Source organism: Melozone crissalis, unplaced genomic scaffold (assembly GCF_028551555.1).
Source record: "Melozone crissalis strain CALT ecotype California unplaced genomic scaffold, PUWL_Pcris_2 ptg000008l_1, whole genome shotgun sequence".
Lineage (NCBI taxonomy): Eukaryota > Metazoa > Chordata > Aves > Passeriformes > Passerellidae > Melozone > Melozone crissalis.
The window spans coordinates 10,721,177-10,742,479 of record NW_026535786.1 but is presented as its reverse complement, the minus strand read 5'-3'; the positions used below and the strand labels follow the sequence as shown (position 1 = coordinate 10,742,479).

Below are 21,303 nucleotides of genomic sequence, written 5' to 3'. Positions count from 1 at the left end.
TAAAAGCAAAGCTCAGACCAAACTGAAACATCTTGTGGAGCCATATAACTTTGAGAAGGGATTTCCTAATTGGCTGATGGCATCATCTGAGCTTAGTGAAAAGTCTCAGGTCTCAAGACCTTACAGGCCTTTTTCTTTTGAGCTGGTTTAAATTACACATCCCTCAAAGCAACAGCAGGACTTTACAGACGCCTCTTCTAACACTGTGTAATCTTTTAAGCAGATCTGCATGTGAATGAAGCAAATGCAAAACAGAGCAAATCTTCCTTCCTACAACCCAAACCAGTACAGTGGTGCAGTTCGGGGACTCTTCAAAACCATTGTAAAATCCACAGTTAAAACTCAAAGATGAAAAATATATCCTTCATTTCCACAGTGTCAGGGTAGCACCTGATTTCTTCAGTTTTCAGGGTGTTTTGTGTTCCTATGCTTTAAACTGGTGGCTAAAGTTTTGTCTTCGGAAGCAAAAAAATGAACCCACACCAATGATGATGACAGATAAAACTAGTACAGATGTTAATATAATGAGGATGTTGATTTTCTTCAGATCTTCTTTTTCACAGTCTTCTGGTCTGATGTCCTCGACGTGCATTTCTTCCCCATACCCGAAGCTCCGAATGTACTGGCACATTAAGTGCTCCACGTTGGGGATCTGGACATTTTTGTTCTGGATCATTGATGAAAGCCAGATGTTTCCACAGCAGTTGAGTGGGTTCCCAGAGAGATACAAGTTTTTAAGTGAATTTTCTAATGCTAAAATGTTGCTGTCCTCTAATGTACTGAACCTATTGTTCCGTAGGTCTAGAACTTCCAGTGGAGTGTCACTACTCCACTTAGGCAGCCAGTTCAGCTGATTTTCAGAGAGGTTTAAATGTTTAAGGTGACTAAAACAAGGCAAGTCAATATTTAAATCTATCAGACTATTGCCATGTAAATGCAAGTATTCCAGAGACTTTTCCAGTCCTGCTAGTGCTTTAAGTTCTATTTTCAGTCCAGGGTTCCTGGAGAGATCCAAGACAAGCAGTGGAGTCTTGTGGAAGGTGCGTGCAGGTAGGATGCTCAGCATGTTGTCAGCTAGGTACAGGTACTGGAGAGTGGGAGAATTGACAAACGACACACAACCGCTGTCCTCTCCAGCAAGTCTTTGCTTAGCTAATCCTGAGTACATGTGGCAAAGGCTGATGTTATTGCTCTGTAGATTAAGAAGTCTGAGGCTAGGAAGACTGGAAAAGATGTCAAATTGCAGGGTCTGAAGGTTGTTGTTTTGAACATGAAACTCCCTCAAATTTGGCAAAGCACCAGCATCGAGGAGAAGGTTCTGCAAAGCATTGTAGCTCAAGTCAAGGACAGTTAGGGAGAGCAATGCACTATCATAACCTACTGTAAATGCCTGAAGACAGTTTCTGCTGAGATTAAGGGTGTGAAGGGACAACATTGACTCAAAGAACCCATCTGGAATGGATTTGATTTTATTATAACTTAAGTCTAAATATACAAGTTGGGATAAATAAAGAGAACTTGTATTTTTACTTCGCTTCTGATCAAGAAGATGAAAAGAAGCATCTAGCCATTCATTATCCATGTAGTCCATTTTATTATAAGGGGATTCAGCAGTGAGCTGGATTAAATTTTTTGATAAATTCAGAGTTACCAGTTTATTTACCTGAGGGAAGACTGGGAAGTGAAGCAATTTGTTTTCACTAAGATCCAGACATCTTAAACTATATTCATCATTTGACTTTGTGATGCTGAAGGTCTCAATGCTATTCCTGCTAAGGTCAAGTACCTCCAACTGCCTGAGGTTGAAATCAGAGATGCAAGTAATTGAATTTGTGGAGAGATTGAGTTTGGAAAGGTTTGCTAGAGTCTCGAAAGCACCTTCTTCTATTTCCATGATGATATTTCTCTGAAGATCAATCTCCACAAGACTGGGAGATCCCTGAAACATCTTGTGTGATATCCTTACAATACTGTTATCTGCCAAGGAAAGATACTGCAGTGCTGGAGCTTGATTAATGAAATATTTAGCCATCCCACTGTAGAGATTGTTGTGGGACAAGTCCATTATTTCCACCTTGGGCAAAAGTCCAATACCCTCTGTCCCATTCTGAGCAACCTTATGTAAATGATTATTGGATAAATTTATTTCCAGCAAACTTGTCATGTGTGCAAACACTCCAGATGTGATGAAGCTTATCTGGTTGAAGCTTAAATCCAGATACTGGAGGGAAGTGTAGAATGATAATGGTATTTCAGGGATGCTTTGAATCAGGTTTCCAGACAGATCTATTTTGTTTACATTCAGATGGAGCTCGTGAGGGATTTGGTGAAGGTCTTTGTTGTGGCAAAATGCCTGTGAATTTGCCTGCCAGAAAAGGAGAGAAAAGGGGTTGTCATGTGACAAATTAAAAACATTTTTGCATTATATAAATACGGAAAATAACATTCAAGATCCAGGCAGAACCTCCTCCTGAAACACTGATCCCACCACTTTATCTCAGCAGTCAGACAGCAAGAGCAACAATCCTAACACCTTTCTGCAGCTAACAATGCTCTTTTCATTTTTAAGACATCACTGACTTACAATAGTAGAGTTTTATCTGTGTTTGATACCTACTGGATGCTCTTCTTTTTGTACCTTTCTCCTGGACTTTTAAAAGATCCAAGTGAAGGAATTTTGCCCCTTTTCCATTGCAATCAAGCACCATTTCTTCATTTTTTCTTCTGATGTTTAATTTTTTCACTTTCATCTTTGTGTTAGATTTTCTGAACTCAACTTGCAAGAGTAAGCTGTACTTGAAAAAGCTTCATGCTTTTGAGAGTGTGGGTTCCAAAGCAAGGAGGTGGAAAAGCATATAAGGATCCTACATCACAAAACCTGTCTCTCCTTCATAGTCACGCCCTCAGATATTAAACCATGTTTTCCTTTATCCATGGCTTTGTTTAGTAATGCACCTTTACCAAAATAGGTCATTCAATGACTGGAATATTTCTGATGCAAGTCTCCAGACTCTTCCTTCTTTCACTATCCATGTTTATCCTTTTGCTAAGGTACCACTTCCCTTCTTCTTGCATGGGGAGAGCGCCTTGTGAAAGCGTTCTGACAACACTCACGTGACACAACATGGAAAAGACAAATTCTGTAAAGCCAGCACTTGAGAGAGAAAAAAGCTGTGAGGTGCAATGAGGGTCATACTTTTTCAGGCCAATTCTCAGCAGCAGATACAGGGAAAAAAAACCAAATGTCAAAATCGACTCCATCTTCCAGGAGCAAGTCTGTTTAATAGCAGCTAGGATTGAGTTTGTGTCCAGGCCAAATTTGGAGTGTGTGTTCATAAGGAAGATTGGTAACATCAAGATGAGCATCCTTGCATAAATATCAAGCTATATTTTGTTAATAATGACAGCATACAGAAGTGTGAGGAAGTGAAAGTGAAAGGCTTAAGTGGCATTTAATTTACTGGAGAAAAACTCTTGTCATGAATGTGTTTGGATGTCTGGGCCATACAGTATTTATAGAAAGAACAGAAAGGAAAGAAATAAAGAAAAAATGTGTTGAATCTTAATTTTTGTGGAGAAGCAGGATCCAGATTACATCACACAAGGCTTTTCAGATATTAAAGAAAGATTAAAAGTGAAAACAATTAAAACCTATCTGTTTCATGTGAACATGGAGGTGAATGAAGTGGTACATCTGCTTTTGGAGAAGTGTGGCACTAGTCAGTCTTTTGTGAATCTCTTTTGCATAATCTAAATTTTGGAGGCAACACAAAAATGTGTCAGAGAAGTACAAGTGTTCATCTGAACTCTCAATATAGTCAGACTGCTCCACAGTCCTTCCTATAATACATCTTTCCCAAAGATCCCAAGTAAATTGACTACAAAAACCTGAAACACGTTTTACCCCTCTCCAATTCACTTAAATCTCCCCCAGCTAAAAATATTACAGAGAAAAAAAGGAAATTTTCTGGCATTTACTTGACATTATTTCTTTCCTGCAAAGCCATTGTAGAATTGCTCATTTTGAACTAAAATATGCCTGGATTTGGGATTAGCTCCAAGGCATGAGAGCAAAGCTTTTTTTATTTGGTTTGTGGAAGAAGCAGAAGCCAGAAGGATAAAAAAATCCAGAGTGAAAAGCAGCAGGTCCTTTGCAGCCTAAGGCAGATGCCAGGTTTCTCCAGACATTTTGAGCCAAATCTGAACAAGTGTAGAGCCCCCTTCACTCTTCTGGGATAAAGTATCTTAGCAAAGTTCTGATCCTGTCAATGCCAGCCAGCCGGTGTTCACTGAAGTCAATGCTTGAGAGGTCAGTCCCAGATCACCATGTATCGTGCAGGATTTGGCCTTTAATCTGCATCCATGGAACTGTCCCAGGGGTAAAAGGGACAGATAAAATCTACACTTCCCACTGCCTGCCCTTTGCTCCTATAATAGCTCCCCTCTCCTATTTCTTTTAAAACTATCATTCTTTTCGCTATTTTGATCCTCACCATATTTCTTATCTTCTGCACCTCCTTTACTGCCCTGAGGCTCAAACTGCATGAATTTAATCCTCATCAGGAATAGGAAGAAAAGATAAAGCACATCTCAGTGGGATAGAGCATCTCTTTGGTGTATCTTCCCTCCTCCCACCTCTTAGCTCAATGGGTTCTGACTTCATCTTTTTTGCCAGTGTTTCCATCAGTTTATTTCAAGTCCATTGTCAAGAAGTCCTGCAGGGTGAGGAGCTTTTGGCCCCTTCTGGTCCCCCTTTTGTGCTGGGCAAAAAAAAAGATCCAGTATCTCAAAAGCTAAGCACCATTTGGATTCCTGTTTCAGTTCTTCACTGCTCAGCACCAGGAGGAAGCTGTCATCCATGTTTCTAAGGGCCCTACAAAAAAAAGCAGCTGGATCCAAGCCTGCACTCGTGTTCTCCTTTGTCAACTCATGAACATCTGAACCAAAGAGTTTGGGCTGCAGGCACTTGGCACTGACCTGCACTTGTGTGGTGTCCATGGCCATTCCCAGAAGAGCTGCCCAGGTGGAGTCTCAGATCAAACCTCAGCAGTTTGCCCAGGTACCCCTCATCAGCTGACCTGTGATAACTGGTCGTGCACATGTTCTTGCACCGCTCAATTCAAGGTAAGACAGAATTTCCTAAAATCCCTTCCCTTCTGTAAATTATTTCAAAGCTTATCTTTTGCCAGCAAACATGAATTAGCAGAAACATCTTACTTTGGGAGGTAGAACATGACCTCCTTGAAGCCTTGCCTGACCTTGGAAGGCTGCATAAGTTAGGAAGAAGCTCCTGGCATTTAAGCTGTGCCTCGTTTTGCAAACAAGTAGATATGCCATAACTTGGGTAATCAGTGCAGCTCACACCTGTGTCAAGGGTCTGGTAGGGATTGCTGACTTCCTAAAACCTCTTCTAGGGTTCTTGTTCAATGACAGGAGTACTAGTGGTGAGTCAGAGACAGGCACAAGTTTCTGACTCATGCCTTTTCCAGGAGACTTGGGATGAAATATTAAAGTCAGAGCTCTTGCTGTTCTAAAGGTGTTGCCACAGGGAAAGCGCCTTGTGAAACAGGGAGGCTGTGATGAAAAATAGTAATTCAGGATTTCAATGAACCCAGCAGCTAATCCAGTTGCTCCTTCTTTCTTTAAATGGTGTTTGGATTTACATGGATCTTTTGTTGGAGCAAACATCCAGCAGAGGAAGATGATCAGCATTGACATCTGCAATGCTGAGCTGTTCATTTATTTGAGATGAACATTCCAGCCTTTGACTGCAGCTTTCTGTCAGAGCTAAATTTATCTAAGTTAACTGCTTAGAGCCTTGGATTGTTGGCTTGATGAAACCAGTTTATGGTGGAGTGTTGGAAACAAGCACGTTTACTTCACAGCAGTCAGCCAGGTCTGTGACCCTTCCAAAAACTGGAATGGGACAAATCTGCTTGGGTTATTGTGTGTCTTGCCCAGCCTTCACTTTTCTGTGATACATGGGACCCAAGCTTCATCACACTTCCCTCTCCAGCCAATGAACTGAGCTACTCAGTCAAGCAGATTCCCAAGATTGTTCTATATAAACTAGGTTTTAATTTCTTTGGAATTCAGGAAGTGCAGCAACACAGCAGGTGGGCAGGAATGCAATGAGTCCCATAAGGGAGTTGTGTACAGCTAGTAAATAGGGTTTTTCCCCCCTATTTTGGAAATTCTTGAAGTTTTGTGCTAAGCAGCTTCAATATTCAGGGAAAAAAAAGGTATTTTTAAAAGCCTGTTACAGTCTGAAATACTTTGATAGGAAAGGTAGAAAGTTCAGGTCTGAATAACATTTTTAATATTGTACCAGGTGCTTGCAAAAATCCAAGGAGAAAATTTTGTACTGCAGCAAGAGGCTTTGTCACTTCTTTTTCTCCAGCAGAAGTCAGGTGCAAGTTCCCTGGCAGCAATGCTGTGTCAGGGCAGAGGAGGTCAGTCTCCCTGCTATTACAAAAGGGCTGGTATAGAGGTATTTCACAGAAGATTCTTTATTTAAAGCACAAAGACCTTAGGCCTGATAGAAAGGAGCTGGTTTTAGGTCTAAGTCTTTTCTCTGTCTCAGTCCCAGAACCCCTCTACGGTCTTAGGGAAATCAGGTCAAATTTCTTTTAACCAGCTCCCCTTTAGAAAAAACCCAAACATAATGACCCTTCTTCCCACCTCGCCCCTCCTCCACCCCTCTTATGTGCCGTCACTACAAAAAGGACATAGCCTGAGAAGTGCCTACTACCCATCCCCTAACCCTGGAAATCCCACCTCTGCCACCACAGAAAGTCTGGTGCTGGAGATTTTCCCTTTTCAGGGACTATGGCTGTTTGCACAGTGCCTGCAATGGGGGTGTCCCAGCCTCACTGCAGATCCCAAAGGGCCTGAGGAGGAATCCCTCCTTACCATTTCACAGGGTGTCCCCTCTGTGGGATGATAGTTAAAGGTTCCTGTGTTCACCACTGCCAGCAAGAAGATGATGTTCAGTTTCATGGTTCTGAAGGCAAAAGTAATTATGGTTAGATTTCAAATGGAACACAGAGGTCAACACATGTGAAAGCTGGCAGATTATCATCTAATAAGGAGATGGACACAAGCAGTGCAATGAATTAACCCACTCTGAGCCTACTACACTTGTGACCTACCTGTGTAGCTCTGGATTCCTTTAAGCCTGGTGGCCAAAGGAAGATGCAAGGCTTTTAATGGGTTTGTGTGGTTCCAGATGCTGCCTGGCTGATATCCAGGCCACCTAATGAAGTCCAGATTCTCATACTGGGCAGTGTGTCTGGCGTCACGTAGAAAGAGCTCTCAAATGGAAATGGTTTCTGTTTTGATCCAACCAATTAAGCTGAAGATATTAGCCACAACAGGACACCATTCTGACAGACATTCTTTTGTCATGCAGAAGATGATTTCAGATGGTTTGTGAGTTCAGGCTTGTATTTATTACTTTGTGCTGCCCTCTAGGGCAGAAGGACCTGTCTAATTGCTGGTTTCCTCCCTTCCTTCTGCTAAGTGCTGCTGCTGGAAACCCCACCTTTACACAGGGTTTCCCATTGCTTTCTCCCAGAGCCACAAGCCTGAACTGTTGCCATGCAGTTTTCCCATGGTTGAAATAATATGCCAAAGATCTGGGCTCTTAGCATTTCATTTGCTTTGCATTGCACCCTAAAATGAGAGGCATAAATTACAGAATCATAGAATGACAGAATGGTGTGTGTTGGAAGGGCCCTTAAAGATCCTCTGGCTCCAACCCCTCTGCCATAGTTAGGGACACCTTCCTGCAGACCAGGTTGCTGGTCTAGCCATGAAAATGCCATGCAAAGACAACGGGGGAGGGCATGCTTAGGTGCAATGGACATAAAAATCCGTGTTAAGCTCTCAAGAGAACAGTCCAGCAGTGAGATCACAACCCCAGGCAGGTTCCCCTTGACTGGGCTAGTGTCAGACTCGTTTTGACCACCTTCCCTCAAGCATGTTGTGTCTTGAGCTTCTCTTGTCCAGAGCTGGCTGCAGTGCTGATCTTGGCATGCTTTCTGGACTCAAGCTCTTTATCTGCAACCCCCTTGGGGTGAGCAGGGAACTTATGCTGAAGCTGGGGACGCTGTGGTGTCCAGAGGTTTAAATTCCTTTCAGATGCTCTGTGTTTAGAGTTTGCCCTGTCAGCAGTGTGCAATAGCACTTGCAATGCACAGACAATTTTGCAAGACAAACCTCAAACATTTGAGGCCTCCATGAGAAAATAAGATCTATTTTTAAAAATAGGAGATTTTCATTTAATTTAGAAATGGACTACCAATATTATGCCTGTAATGAAGAGCAAGAAGTGACCAGGATGACTGCAGCTTTGCATTCTCTACAATGGATGTTCAGAGCACTTCGGGAAATTTGGATTTGCAAGGATAAAAATAGCAGAGATTTTGTTGTTTGAGCTTTTTAAAAACCCGGCTCAGTTCCTCAAGCTGTTTTACCAAGTGACCAAACAGTTGTGCCAGGTGAACTGTGAAGAAGAGCCTGGGCAGAAACAAATGCCAAACCAAGAGGGAAGGGCATGCACTGATTCTGCTGCTCAGGACTTTGCTTCATTAAAATCACAGCCAAGTCAAGTCTGCATACCAAAATAAGGACTCCTACATCTCCTCTAACCCCAGCATGGCTTTTCTCTTGTCTTTTGAAGCTGTTGCATTCCTCATTTCTCACTCTGTCCTCCCTCTACTTGCACCTGTGTCAGGTGTTTAGCCAAAAGAACTTCCCTACCAGAAATTAACATTTTCAGTCAATTGTATACATGAGGTTTAGCCAGATTCACTATTTTATTCACCTGGGTGTTTTTTCTACTACTCCCTACAGGAAAGAAAAAAAATAAAACAACAATTTCATGAAATTCACCAGGCTGGAGACTTGCTGAGCGAGGGGCTGGGTGAAGGGACAGTAGGAGATGGGAAAATGAAAACAGTTTTATCAGCAGAAAGTGATTTGCAGATTAAACTATCTGACCCTGAAAACAAACTATCTCCCTGGAAACACAGTTCCCGGGAAAACTCAAGTTCAGGAGCTAAAACAGAGTAATTTCTCATATTATTTTAGTGCAGCAAAAAGAGAGAAAAAACAAGCTTTTAATTCACCAATTTGTTTTCATTGACAGTGGAATCAGTATCTGGGAAAAGACCTATTCAATTTATGTGATCCAACAGGAGGAAAAATGAGGTGAAGATAGTTACTTCTGGTAGCTCTGATTGCATGATACTGATACCACCCCCTTGAATCCATCCATCATTATATTAGTAAAAGATAAAGTACTGATACAATCACTGAAATAGAAATATCTGCTTTAAAAAGAGATTACTTGTTTTGAAATTTTTTTTACTGAAAATTAAAGGATTTTAGCATTTTAGAGTAATAAATTGATTTTAAAGTTGAAATGACTGCATCTTAGTAAAAAAAAAACACAAACAAATTTCTTCTGTTGTGGAAAACCTAACTTTTGATTCTATTTAAGGAAACATATCTGCATTTTCATCAAAAATACTTTTATCAAAATACACCAGGGTTTGGCTTTGTAAATGTGTATGTGACTTTCATATAAATAAAGATTTTCTAAAACTTTATCAGTTCCAAATACTGTCCAAGTACTAATTCCTGTGGTAACAATCCAGATGCAGCAAAACCCTCTCAGTAAGTCATTGTTCACCCAAGGTGACATTCAGGCTGTCAGGATCTTAAAGAGTAGCACAGTAATGCTGCTATCTCACACCTCGTGCTCCAACAGGGAGAGCTCAATGACAGTGCTGCTAGTAAGGAGAGCAGAGGAGCCAGACAGCCTTTTGCCCATTTTACCCGGGGCTGTGAGATTTGCCCAAGGCTGTGCTAAGATTCCATGTGGGGAGCGGGGCGAGTGGCATTTAATCAGTGTACAAGGCTGATCTCTGCAGCACTCCTGCCTCAGAGCACTATAATGCAGCAATTCTACAAACAGACTAAAGTCCTGTAAAGAAAGAAAAAATACCCAGACATGTCCCCATCTTTCACTACTGTAAGCACAGAGAATGATAACAAACCTGACTTATGACAACTGCATTGTTGTAAACTAATCGGTGCCTCCTTAACATAAGGGAGCTGACTCTCTGCAGTGTAAGTCCCTGATGGGTTAAATATACAGCTGTGTGGAGAGAGCCATCTACACAGTGTGTTTAGCCAGTTCCTCAGCCTATCCATAAACACAGTATATTTTATTTATACAGTACCTTCCTTGTCCATGTTACTTCCAAAAGGCTGCAGCTCTAAGTCACCAGAGCCCCATCTCTCCTGCAGTCAAAAGCTCAACTTTCCAGCACGCTCCCAGGTTTGCATGCATCTCCACATACCTGCTCTGTGGCCGGAGGAGGAGGAGGAGCAGGATTCCCCTCTGCTTGCAGCCTTCTGTCTCACAGACTCTCCCAGCAGCTTTTCCAGGGCAAGTGGAGGAAGAGTTTACTTAGGAAGTCGTACCTCTCTTGCATGCCAGCTGACTAAAACTCTGTGAGCTCTGAGAGAAGTTTGAAGTCACAGGGAAAAAAATACTCCCCATAGACCAGTCCGTGAATTCATTCCTTTGCAGTCACGATCCCTTATGTATTCCCAGGCTCCCACAAGCATGTGAATACATACCTCTGTAATTGTTTTAAAATGTGTGTGTCCTCTGTGCTTCTCTTTATTTTCCATTTCGTCCATTCAGTCTTGGCTTATTTCCTGCAGTTTCTCAGCTGGTAATTACGCTCCTCTCATATTGACACATGAAACACTCAGTAAATTCCACAAAAAAGATCCCCTCTGCAGGCTTTGCAGACACGTGCTTGTCTCTGAAGTCATCCGTGCCTGTCCCACAGCTGTCAGCTTGCACATTCCCAGGGGATGGAGTGAATCAGAGGCACTGAGCTAGTTGCAAACCCAAAACTCCACATCCATGCAGAATGGGATGCACAGGAAAAGGGTATATGGGAGGGAAGCTTCACAGTAGGGACAACACATATGTTTGGTTTCCCAACAGCTCAGTTGTGTCTCTGTGGCACAGCAGTGGGATGACCAAACGCACTCTTGGGGGAAAGGATCAATTCAATTAAATGATTGAATGGGAAATAATGTAAATGCCTTCCAGAAAGGGCAGTGGGATGGATTTTTCTTTCTTTTCCTTGGATGTGAAGCTCTCTTTTATTTCAGAAGCAATGCTCTTGTGTAAACCTGTGGGATACCTGCACATTGCTGTGTTCTCTTTTTCTGTTTAGATGTGCCTGGTACCAGGGCAGGGTCACAAAGTCTGCATGATAGTTTTACAGCAGCACAAACCTCTGAGGGAGTTTGGCCAGCCCCACAATGGGTGTCTCAGGACCAAACTGAGGGCTGGGCTCACCAGCCAAGGCACAACCCTGCCTGGGTCACCCTGCCAGAGAGCTCCCACAAGCACCAGTGACCAAAGCAAGCCTCCCAGGGATCACTGCAAATCTTCTTCCCTGGATGCGTGAAGAGTATCTGAACTGAGTCACTTCCTGCCTGGAGGAGAGTTTTGCCTTCAGCATTGTGTGTTTTCCCCTCTTTGCACTGACATCTGCCATTATGGACAAGGAATTTTGTGAACCAAAAAAAATAGGGGGGTTGTGACTCCCTTCTACTGGACAGCATGAATTCCTGGATCTATTTATTAAATCAGATAAAACCCATGTACTTTAACAGCACATGCCAAACAGCTTTGTGGATTCTGCTAAACATATACTGGCTCCTCTGCCACACATTAGTGTTCATTCTCTTTGGCACACCAGCTCCTGACAAGGTGACTTCAGATCTGCACCATACTAGGAGATTCAAGATGAAAATGTCTAGAGATGTGAATGATGTGGTTTGTTAAATGTTGCAATGAGTACATTTTGCACGTGTTACTGCAATAAGAATGTAACAAGGAGAATCAATTTAAAAGTAATGTGTCTATTATGAGAAAGAAGTAAACAATAGCGATACATGTTCTTAATTATATCATGTATGATAATGAACATGTATAGCTGGATATCTATATTTTATTTATACAGTACCTTCCTTGTCCATGTTACTTTCAAAAGGTTGCAGCTCTAAGTCACCAGAGCCCCATCTCTCCTGCAGTCAAAAGCTCAACTTTCCAGCACGCTCCCAGGTTTGCATGCATCTCCACATACCTGCTCTGTGGCCGGAGGAGGAGGAGGAGCAGGATTCCCCTCTGCTTGCAGCCTTCTGTCTCACAGACTCTCCCAGCAGCTTTTCCAGGGCAAGTGGAGGAAGAGTTTACTTAGGAAGTCGTACCTCTCTTGCATGCCAGCTGACTAAAACTCTGTGAGCTCTGAGAGAAGTTTGAAGTCACAGGGAAAAAAATACTCCCCATAGACCAGTCCGTGAATTCATTCCTTTGCAGTATTATGTATTCCCAGGCTCCCACAAGCATGTGGATACATACCTCCGTAACTGTTTTAAATGTGTGTGTCCTCTGAGCTTCTCTTTATTTTCCATATTTTTTAATGGCCAAATGGTTTAACAATTAGTAGAAGAACTATTTCTCATTGAATTATTTTGGCAACAGAATCATATCTGGAGGAGTTTTCTTGTGTGCAGCAGCTCCAAAACCTTATTGAGGACTTCAGAATAGCACTTACATGGAACAGAGGTGGTCCAAAAAATACAGCACAGTGTCAGTGAGTGAGCATGTGGTCTGAAAGCCCCAATGACCCTGTGCTGGGCCTCAAGTAGGAGTCCACTATAGCTGTATCTTGTGGCACCCTGCCTCATGACTATGGTGGTGCTATTTGGTTTGGCATCAGCTCAACACTGATAGGCTGATGTCCGTCTCTCACCCAAGCTGCACCTCCCCTCATGCTGTCTTATTTTACTGGGACTGGCAGAGAGTTATCACCACAGAGATATTGTCACCCCTCCTGTAATCGCACCAGGGCAGCCTGATGACCCACTCGATGTCACAGCAGCCAAGCCTGGACAATGTCTGCATTTGTGCTTCTCAGAGATGTGGGGCCAGTTGCATTATCCAGGGGGTGCACGGCTAGCTAAAGGGAAATGTCCTGTCACAGAAAGGATAGGAAGTCTGCTGACAATGAGTTTCAGACTTAGGTGGAAGCAGAAGAAATTATTCACACAGATGCTGCTGTTGCTGTTGTCAATCTCTGGTGCGTGGGCTGCAGAAACTTGGGTCAACAATGGTTGATACCCAGTGACACCTGAGTGCTGATGCTTATCCAGTTTTATCTCTCCCAGTAAAGGTATCTCTCCCAGAGAGTGATCCCTGGCTGCACCCATAGACACCTGTCCCTTCTCTAGAGCAAGTTGACTATTTCCCAGTGTCTAGCACTCAGATACCTGACTCCGGATGGTTCCCCTACAGCCCTGAAATTGTTTCACTGCTGGCTTTTTTTGAGAATACCTTGAATATTGTGGGGACAATGCCCAGATCTGCTGTGGAGTAGTGTGGCAGGACTGTGTGGAGCAGAAGCAACCAAACCTGATTCAGGCCCTGAAGGAAACCCCAGAACTACACCCAGATTGAAGGGAACAAGCTGGTTTTGTGGGAAAGGGTGCCCTTGGGCAAGCTAACCCTTAGTGGTATTGGCACAGGGAAACTGGCTTATCTGACAGCATCAATGAACCCAAGCAAACCCCCTGAAAAAACCTGGGGATATGAGGAGGGACACCACACCCTCAAAACTTGTAGGATCTTGCCACAAAAACTGTTTAGAAGCACCAGTCCTGTGAGAATGCCTGCTAATGTCTGCCATGCACAAATCCTACACGCCTCCGTACTGAGGCAGCAGGATGTGGCAACCAGCAAATCCCACTTGGGAAAAAAAAGCCACAGCTCAGTTCTGGTCACACAAAGTCAGCCCAGGGCCCTCTCCTTCCTTTCTAACTGTCACAGAATTCCCACTCTTCCATGGGAGAGGGTAACAGGCTGGGTTGGTGGGGCTGCCATGGAGACAAGTAGGAATGTATGAACAGAAAAAAATTCCCAGCTACTGAGATCCTCCAAGACATCTCAGCCAGTATAAGCATCTTTATCTTGAGCTGACGTTAGCCCAGTTGCTTTTTTAGAATTGTACTAAATAAAACCCCAAAAAACACAACAAAACAGCCGGGAAGAGAACTGGTTGGTTTTAATAACTTGCAAAAGATTAGAAGTTGACCATGCACTCACCTCACAGTTAAAATAAATCATATCTTGTCAACAAGATGTCCATCTTTAATTATAAATTCTATTTTCCCAGCCTGAACAAAGTTTGATATTTATGCTCTATTTCCTCTGGGCCTGATTATAGCCTCTTCTTTTTAGAGCTTTGCTCTCACCACTCTTTTTCTGTTTCTGCTGCTGTTGTTGAGGGAAGCTTGTTGCTGGGATGATGCTTCACATGCCGGTGCCAGTACAGGTGGTGAGCCAAAGTGAAGTTGTCCTGGTCACCAGGTCAGCTGTGGTTCCTGTCCCATCTCAGCCCTCATCACACAGTGCCTGCAGATCTCAGGAGCTGTAATTTTACCTGAACTCAAAGAAGATGTTGCTCTTGGCATTTTCCCAGACTAGATTTTTGTCAGTCCCCTTTGGTACCAACCTTAACCTTCCTCAGGTCCAGATGGCAGGGTAAAAATGCATGTCCAGTTCCCATGGGATGCTCCACACTTGCCAAACCAGATGTGGCCAGCTGTGAAGGAGTTAGCTGCAACCATGTTGTGATGCAGTGATTTGAAGGATGGACAAAGTCCTGGCCCATCTGATTCCTCTTGAGTGCCAGGGCCCTCAAACACTGCTGGAAGCCTAGACAGACAGTGCCAGAAAATTGAGAAAGAAATGGTGCAGAAAGACATTCATGGAACCCTTGGGTGATGTTGTACATCACTTGGAGTGGCAGATATGGTGGAGACTGCCAGCATCACCACAGGTTTCACCACAGATATAGATGGGGTGACTTTGGTGGTAAGGGTCTTCTGCAGAGTCTTCTGAGAGAAGACAACACAAATAACTTGGGAGAAAACAATGTCTGATGAGGGGGGCTGCTGGGGCTCATGGCAGTGAGGCAGTAAGAGAAAAAAGAGAGGGAAACCATGTGGGAAAAACTTTCAAACAAGTAAACTGATATGACAGGAGCTGCAGAGAGTGTCATAACTGGGGAGGGGGCAGGGGGGTGTGGGGAGGTAGTTTAAAATTGTGCAAATAGAATTTGTGTTTGTATTATGGGGGCCAAAAAAATCTCCAGGCTACTCTGGATTTATTGTCCAAACACTGTGGTCCTCAGACATGCATCATCCTTCAGTGAGACTTTGAGCTATGGCTTGCAAGCAAAGTCAATATGGGAGCATCTCAAGAAGACAGAAATAATGGCAGAGACTTTCTGCCTTGCACCTGCCCTGCTCCAATGGTGGAAGGAAGCCTGCATCCTCCCCTGATTTGTTGAACTGTCCCTGGGTGTTTCCTGCCCTCTGCTAACTTCTCCACATCTTCTGGCCCATGCTTGAAACATCCCAAAGCTTTATCAACAGGTTCAGGAGACTGTGCTGCATGTGACAAATCTGATTTATCTTGAAAGGCAAACCAAAGGAGATTGATGTGGTTTCTCTTGCAAATATTTCCTGCATTTCTCTGCTCTACCACTGCAACAGCAGAAGGATCAATGAATCAAGTGGTGTGGAACAAGATGAAGAACAGTTTGCTGTGTCTTCTGTGCTAATGGGGCTAAAGATCATGTTTCTCTGTAACTCTCCTGCATAATTTAAAGTGTGTAATATCATCCATTCTTCCTCCTTCCTCTTGTTTTCTTTTGGTTAGTGGAATGAAGAAAGTTGGTCTCTCTCTCCAGCATTTTCACTCCCTACTATTGAATCAGACCTTACAAAAATGACTCTTATTTATCAACCACCATTTAAATGAGTTTTCCCTTTTTGTTATCCCTTCTTTCCACCTCTTTACTGTGTTTTCTTTGGATAGGTGGTGTTTTACTGCAATGAAGCTCTAGTGAATGGATTACTGGCATTAAATCTATAAAGCCTTGGAGCTGACCATGATACAGGTAATTTTCAGCTCTTTCAAAGAAGTATTTCACAACAGTTAGTGGAGAGTATGATCTGCACTGTGCTTTGGTGCTTTGCCCCTTCTAGGCTGTTTTTTTAGGCAAATGCCAGAAAAAAGAAGGTTGGAATCATAGAGAGAGAAGAAATGAGTTAGAAATGCTCTATTTTTGTCATGTTCCTTACACCCTTTGATCCTTCCCACAACCCTCTGATCCATCACTACGTCATGACTTACTGAAATCATGGGGTTTTTTATAGCCCACAGTGGGATTCTGGGTTATTTCCAAAATGTCTTTGCTTACTGCTCAGTGTGTTGGCTTTTCCTGAATAATCTATCTCCCACCCCCAATAATGTATTTTGGACTTCCTCTTTTTTTCCTTTTTTTTTTTTTCTTTTTTATACTGAAAATATTGAAACCCTCACTTAATTCCTTCAGGGTTCTTGCTGAGCTACAGCCATACATCATGAGAGTTCCTGTGCAAAGTGTTTTAGGTGGAACCTACTGCTGGAGGAGAAAGGTACCTGGACCATTTAACAACCCCTTTGAACAAAATGATGAAGGAAGAAGACACATGGGGGATATTGAAGTAATTTCAGTGGAGACAGAAAGCAGACATAAGTCAACAATCTGAAGCAAAAAAATCCTGCTTATCTATTTGTGATCTTTCAAAACACTTTTGGCATAATTTGCTTCTGAGCGTCTCCTTCCAGATTTCAGAACAGGGCTGCACCTCAGATAAAACTTTTGATCCAGTGCACGGGCTACATTTCCAGAAAGTTTAGTGCAGTGGATGGTGAAATATGGGCAACACAGAAGCATGATTATGCTCAAACATGTATCACCTTCCCCCTGCCAAGCCCAGATGGAAGCAGTGATGGCATTGAAGAGCTGAGCAAAATCCTGGTCTCCTTCTTCTTATAAAAATTTGTAACTCCAGAATGATGTCACAGGTGAAAAAGACGAACAGCTGCAAGGCTGGGATCTATCAAATGAGCCACTGATCTGAGATCCTCCACAACTCAGGGAGGGAAATGAAAGCCTGTTTTGCTCATGATTCAACTAATTGTTCAGCAGATGAGTCACCTCCACAAACTCTGACTTTCTCTTGTGAAGATGAAGGGACTGGTGCGTGACTACTGCAGACATAGATTCAGAATTAAGGGAAATGAATCCCTCTTGTCATCAGGAAACAGAAAATTGGTTTATTCTGATGGTTGTGACTATACATCCTGCTGGCATAAGTCACAACTTCCCAGCCCAGGCTGGACATAGCAATCACTTGAAATACTTTCCCGGTATCCTCGAGTGCAGCCGCTTGGGGATGGTATTATAGGATGTGCTACAGACATCATAAGTGATTCTGCCATTCTGTTGTTGTTTTTAGGGTCTGACATCCACCAGCCCATGGAGCAAAGCCCTGGGCAGGATTCCTGCTCTGAGGGGCCTCTGTAACACCAGAAATTTTCATCTGCTTGTACACGATTGTAAAGATCCTTGCTATGAAACTGAGATTTTGCTTCTGGATAAGATCGTCCACCCCTTTTCCTCCTCAGGGTGAAGGCACCGGGTTTTAGACAATGATCCTTATGGATCTCATGACCCATAATATCAAAGGTCTGCCTATGCCATATCATAAGCATCTCCTGGTTAAAGGTACATGCTTTTAAGGCTAAGCTTTCTGGCATCAAAACTTCTGTAAATTATCCTCTCCAAAGCATGGGTGAAAAGAGAAGCTCTTCTTTGCTCGTTGCACCTTTCCAAAAGCTCCTAGGATTCAGGACTCTGAGTGAGAGTGGACACACTGGTTCATATCAACATTGCTAGATTTAGATCTCAGACAAGCAAACAAAACAAAAACTAGCCATCACACTGTGAAATATGAGGTAGTTGAAAGGGTTGACATTCAGGACAAAAAAATTTACCCGGGCCTGTTGGGGTAGAAAAAGGGGTAATGGTTTTAATCTAAAAGTGGTTGGTTTAGATAGTGGGAAGAGGCTTTTTACAGTGAGGGTGGTGAAACATGGTCACTGAGAGGTGACAGATGCCCCACCCCAGGAAACATTCAAGGCCAGGCTGGACAGGGCTCTGAGTCACCAGATGCAGTTGAATGTGTCTCTGCTCATTGCAGGAGGAGTGGATTTGATGATCTTGAATGATCCCTTCCAGCCCAAACTATTCTATGAGTCCATGACAAGAAAGTCATTGGAGATTTTCAAAGAAAACCTTGGTGATATCCTTCTGCCCACTGAGCCATTTGTTCATTGACGTGTGCAGGGAAGCACAGGACGAATAATTTTCCTATTCTGTGCCTGCCCTCTGGTGGTGAATGGATGCTGCTTAGTTGAAAGCATACAAATACATTTATATGCTTTTAATTCATTTATATACATACACATATATGTATATATGCATGTAGGCACAAATGCATTGACATGTACAGCATAAAATGCTTACATCTGAATTGAACCTTGAATTTGAATGTTACAGATGTGAGCAGTATTTAACTGTACTCATTGGCTGTGGTTGGTCTTTTTAATCCTCAAGATTTTCTTGTGATTGTGTCAAGATTTAGTTTAGTTAAAATATTTCAGAATGACAAGAATAGGAGGTGTAGTGAAATATTTGCTCCAGCTTGAGACATCAGGAAGGTCTTTTCCTCTCTATAAATAAACACTGCAGAAACTGGGTGAGCTGTACAAAAATCAAGAGCAAAAGGTTTTTCCAGGACCACTTCTTATAGTAAATAAGGGACAGCAAAAAAGATAGCTGCTGCAGCATGGATGTTCCTTTCCCTGCACAATGACAATCTGACATAGCAGGAGGCCACAGGGAGACTGGCGAAAACTTGGAAGACATATACTCACAGAGTCACGAAATATTCAGAGTTGGAAAGGATCCACAAAGTCCTTGAGTATGACTCAGGGATTAAATCCACAGCCCTGGCATTTTTAGCACCATGCACTAACCAGCTGAGCTAATCTCACTACTCCTTCACCCTTGGTGAAGTTTGTTTAGCAAGGATTCAACATCACAGTTCCACTCATTTCCCCTTTTAGCTGCAAAGAGCAGAAGGATTTGCCATGCAGCCCTTCACAACTCCTGGAAAACTCCAGCACCTGGGCATGAGATAGTGAGGATAAATGCATTCAGCTCTGCAGCTTTCAGGACTCACACAAACATAAGAGGTATTGGCTGAACACAGTGCTCCAGCATTGTCTCTTTGGATGGCCAAGAGACAGTGGGACGGGCAGCAAAGGTGATGTTCACATTGATGGGCTTTGTCTGTGTCCAGAGGGAAGTGAAACAGAAGAACTTCCCATCAACACCTTAATTCAGCACTCAGTGCCTGCAAGTGAAACCACACATTTCCCCTCAGGGGAAGGGAGAATAGCCTTCAGTCCTCGGAACCATTGAGATCTGCAAGCCCTTCTACAGATTATTATCCTGATTACACATATGGCATGGAATTTGTTTTGAAGCTATGCACAGAGATGGGCACACTGTTTTTCTAGGTCCCTGTAGCATTTTAGGCAACAAGGGTATGATGCCCATAGTCACAGGTTCCCCAGGGATGTGGCCACAGCCCCTCCAGATCCCTTTTTCCTGAGCAGTTTTCCAGCCACTCTTCCCCCATCCTTTAGCACTGCCTGGGGTTGCTGCAATGAAAATTCAGAACCTGGCACTTGGCCTAGCTGAACCTCAAACAATTTGCCTCAGCTCATTGATCCAGCCTGTCCAGATCCCTCCTGCCCTGCAGCAGATCCACACTCCCGCCCAATTTGGTGTCATCTGTGAATTTACTGAGGGTGCCCTCCATCCCCTTGTCCTGAACATTGATATAGATATTAAGCAGGACTGGCTGCAATACCTTGGGAAGCACCACCTGTGACCAACTGGATTTAACTCCAGTCATTACCACACTCTGGGCTCAGTCACTGAGCCAGTTTTCCACACAGAGAAGAGTGTACCTGTCCAAGCCACGAGCAGAGAGTTTCTCCAGGGAAATGCTCTGTGAAATAGTGCCAAATGTTTAACTGAAATCTAGACGGACAATGCAAAGCTGGTTCTTCTCAATGCTTAGGCCTCCCATTGTCCCAGATATGGGGAATAATTTGGTGGAGATCTTGTAGGATATGAAAACTATTGTCCCACCAGAGTTGGAGGACTCCCTGTCTGGGGAGATTCTTCACTCAGTTCCTTTCCACCTGCCCACCTTCTGCTGGCTGGTTCCTCTCCAGTCCACATACCAGTGTTTGACAGTCTGTACCCATCCCAGTATGAAACACAAGGACAAAAGTACAGGGATAGAGAGAAAGTTCTCAGGCTGATTCCTCCATAGCTTGAGGAATGGAGCTCCCTGGGTCACCCTGCAGGGTGGACCAAAGTCTTGGACCCATCAGGAGTATCAGGTTATATTTGCCTTTTGTTCTGACTGTGTTGCAGTCCTGACAGGTGCAGTCAGGCAGAGAAACCTTGATGACATGAATAAATGAATAAACTTTGAATAAACTTTGAATCCATGAATAAACTTTGTCACCTTATTTAGATAACAACCTGCAGTTGTTCCCTCCAGTGCTTTTTATTTGCTGATGGTGTTTGGGGAGCTGAGAGTTACAGATTTGGCTGGGCAGGCAGTCACCTCCTCAGGGAGCCCACACAAGTGGGTTAAACAAAAGCTTTATTTCCACACAGTGTTCTCAGGACACAGTGCCAAGATATCACAGACAGCTCAAAACAAGGAGTGGAAAGGAATGCTATGCTCCTGTCATGCTTTTTTATTGCAAACAGCCCTGAGCCACAAAATGCATTAAAGCATGAAGTTAATTGCAGCACATCTGCCATCAGATATTATTGTGTGATGTTTGGACAGTGCATTTCTTCTGGTGAGAAAAGACCTCGAGGCCGGACATTTAGCCTTGCAGAGTCTTTTTGCTGTCTACTCTTCCTGCCCTCATGTTTCTGACTAGTGTGGAGAAAGGTCAGTTGGTTTCCTGCAGGATTTCAATATTTTGAAATGCTGTTTCAGTTCCAGCTTTTGAATGAAAAGAAGAAAATAAAGGAGGAGATTGTATGTAGAGATTGGAGCTGAGACATCTGCCTCCAGGGTTGTTCTGGAACCAGGGACTGCAATAGCCCAGCAGATGGGTAGCTGAGGTGTCTGGCAAACAAACTCTGAAAACCAGGCCATTTTCCACTTGAAAACTGCAGAATGTTTTCAATTTGAAAAACTTAAACA

At 43.2% G+C, this 21,303-nt stretch overlaps 2 protein-coding genes across 2 annotated transcripts in view; one reads left to right on the top strand and one right to left on the bottom strand.

The window, feature by feature from the left end:
- PHC1 (polyhomeotic homolog 1) overlaps positions 1 to 21,303 on the top strand; it is a 289,375-nt gene that overhangs the window by 209,453 nt on the left and 58,619 nt on the right. The gene's annotated exons all lie outside the window — the stretch shown is intronic.
- On the bottom strand, positions 425 to 10,670 carry LRRC32 (leucine rich repeat containing 32). Its single transcript, XM_054269964.1, has 3 exons — positions 10,371 to 10,670; positions 6,913 to 7,003; positions 425 to 2,365 (listed from the first exon to the last, which is right to left on the bottom strand). The coding sequence occupies exons 2-3, from the start codon at positions 6,997 to 6,999 to the stop codon at positions 425 to 427; spliced, it is 2,028 nt and encodes a 675-aa protein (XP_054125939.1). The 5' UTR covers positions 7,000 to 7,003; positions 10,371 to 10,670.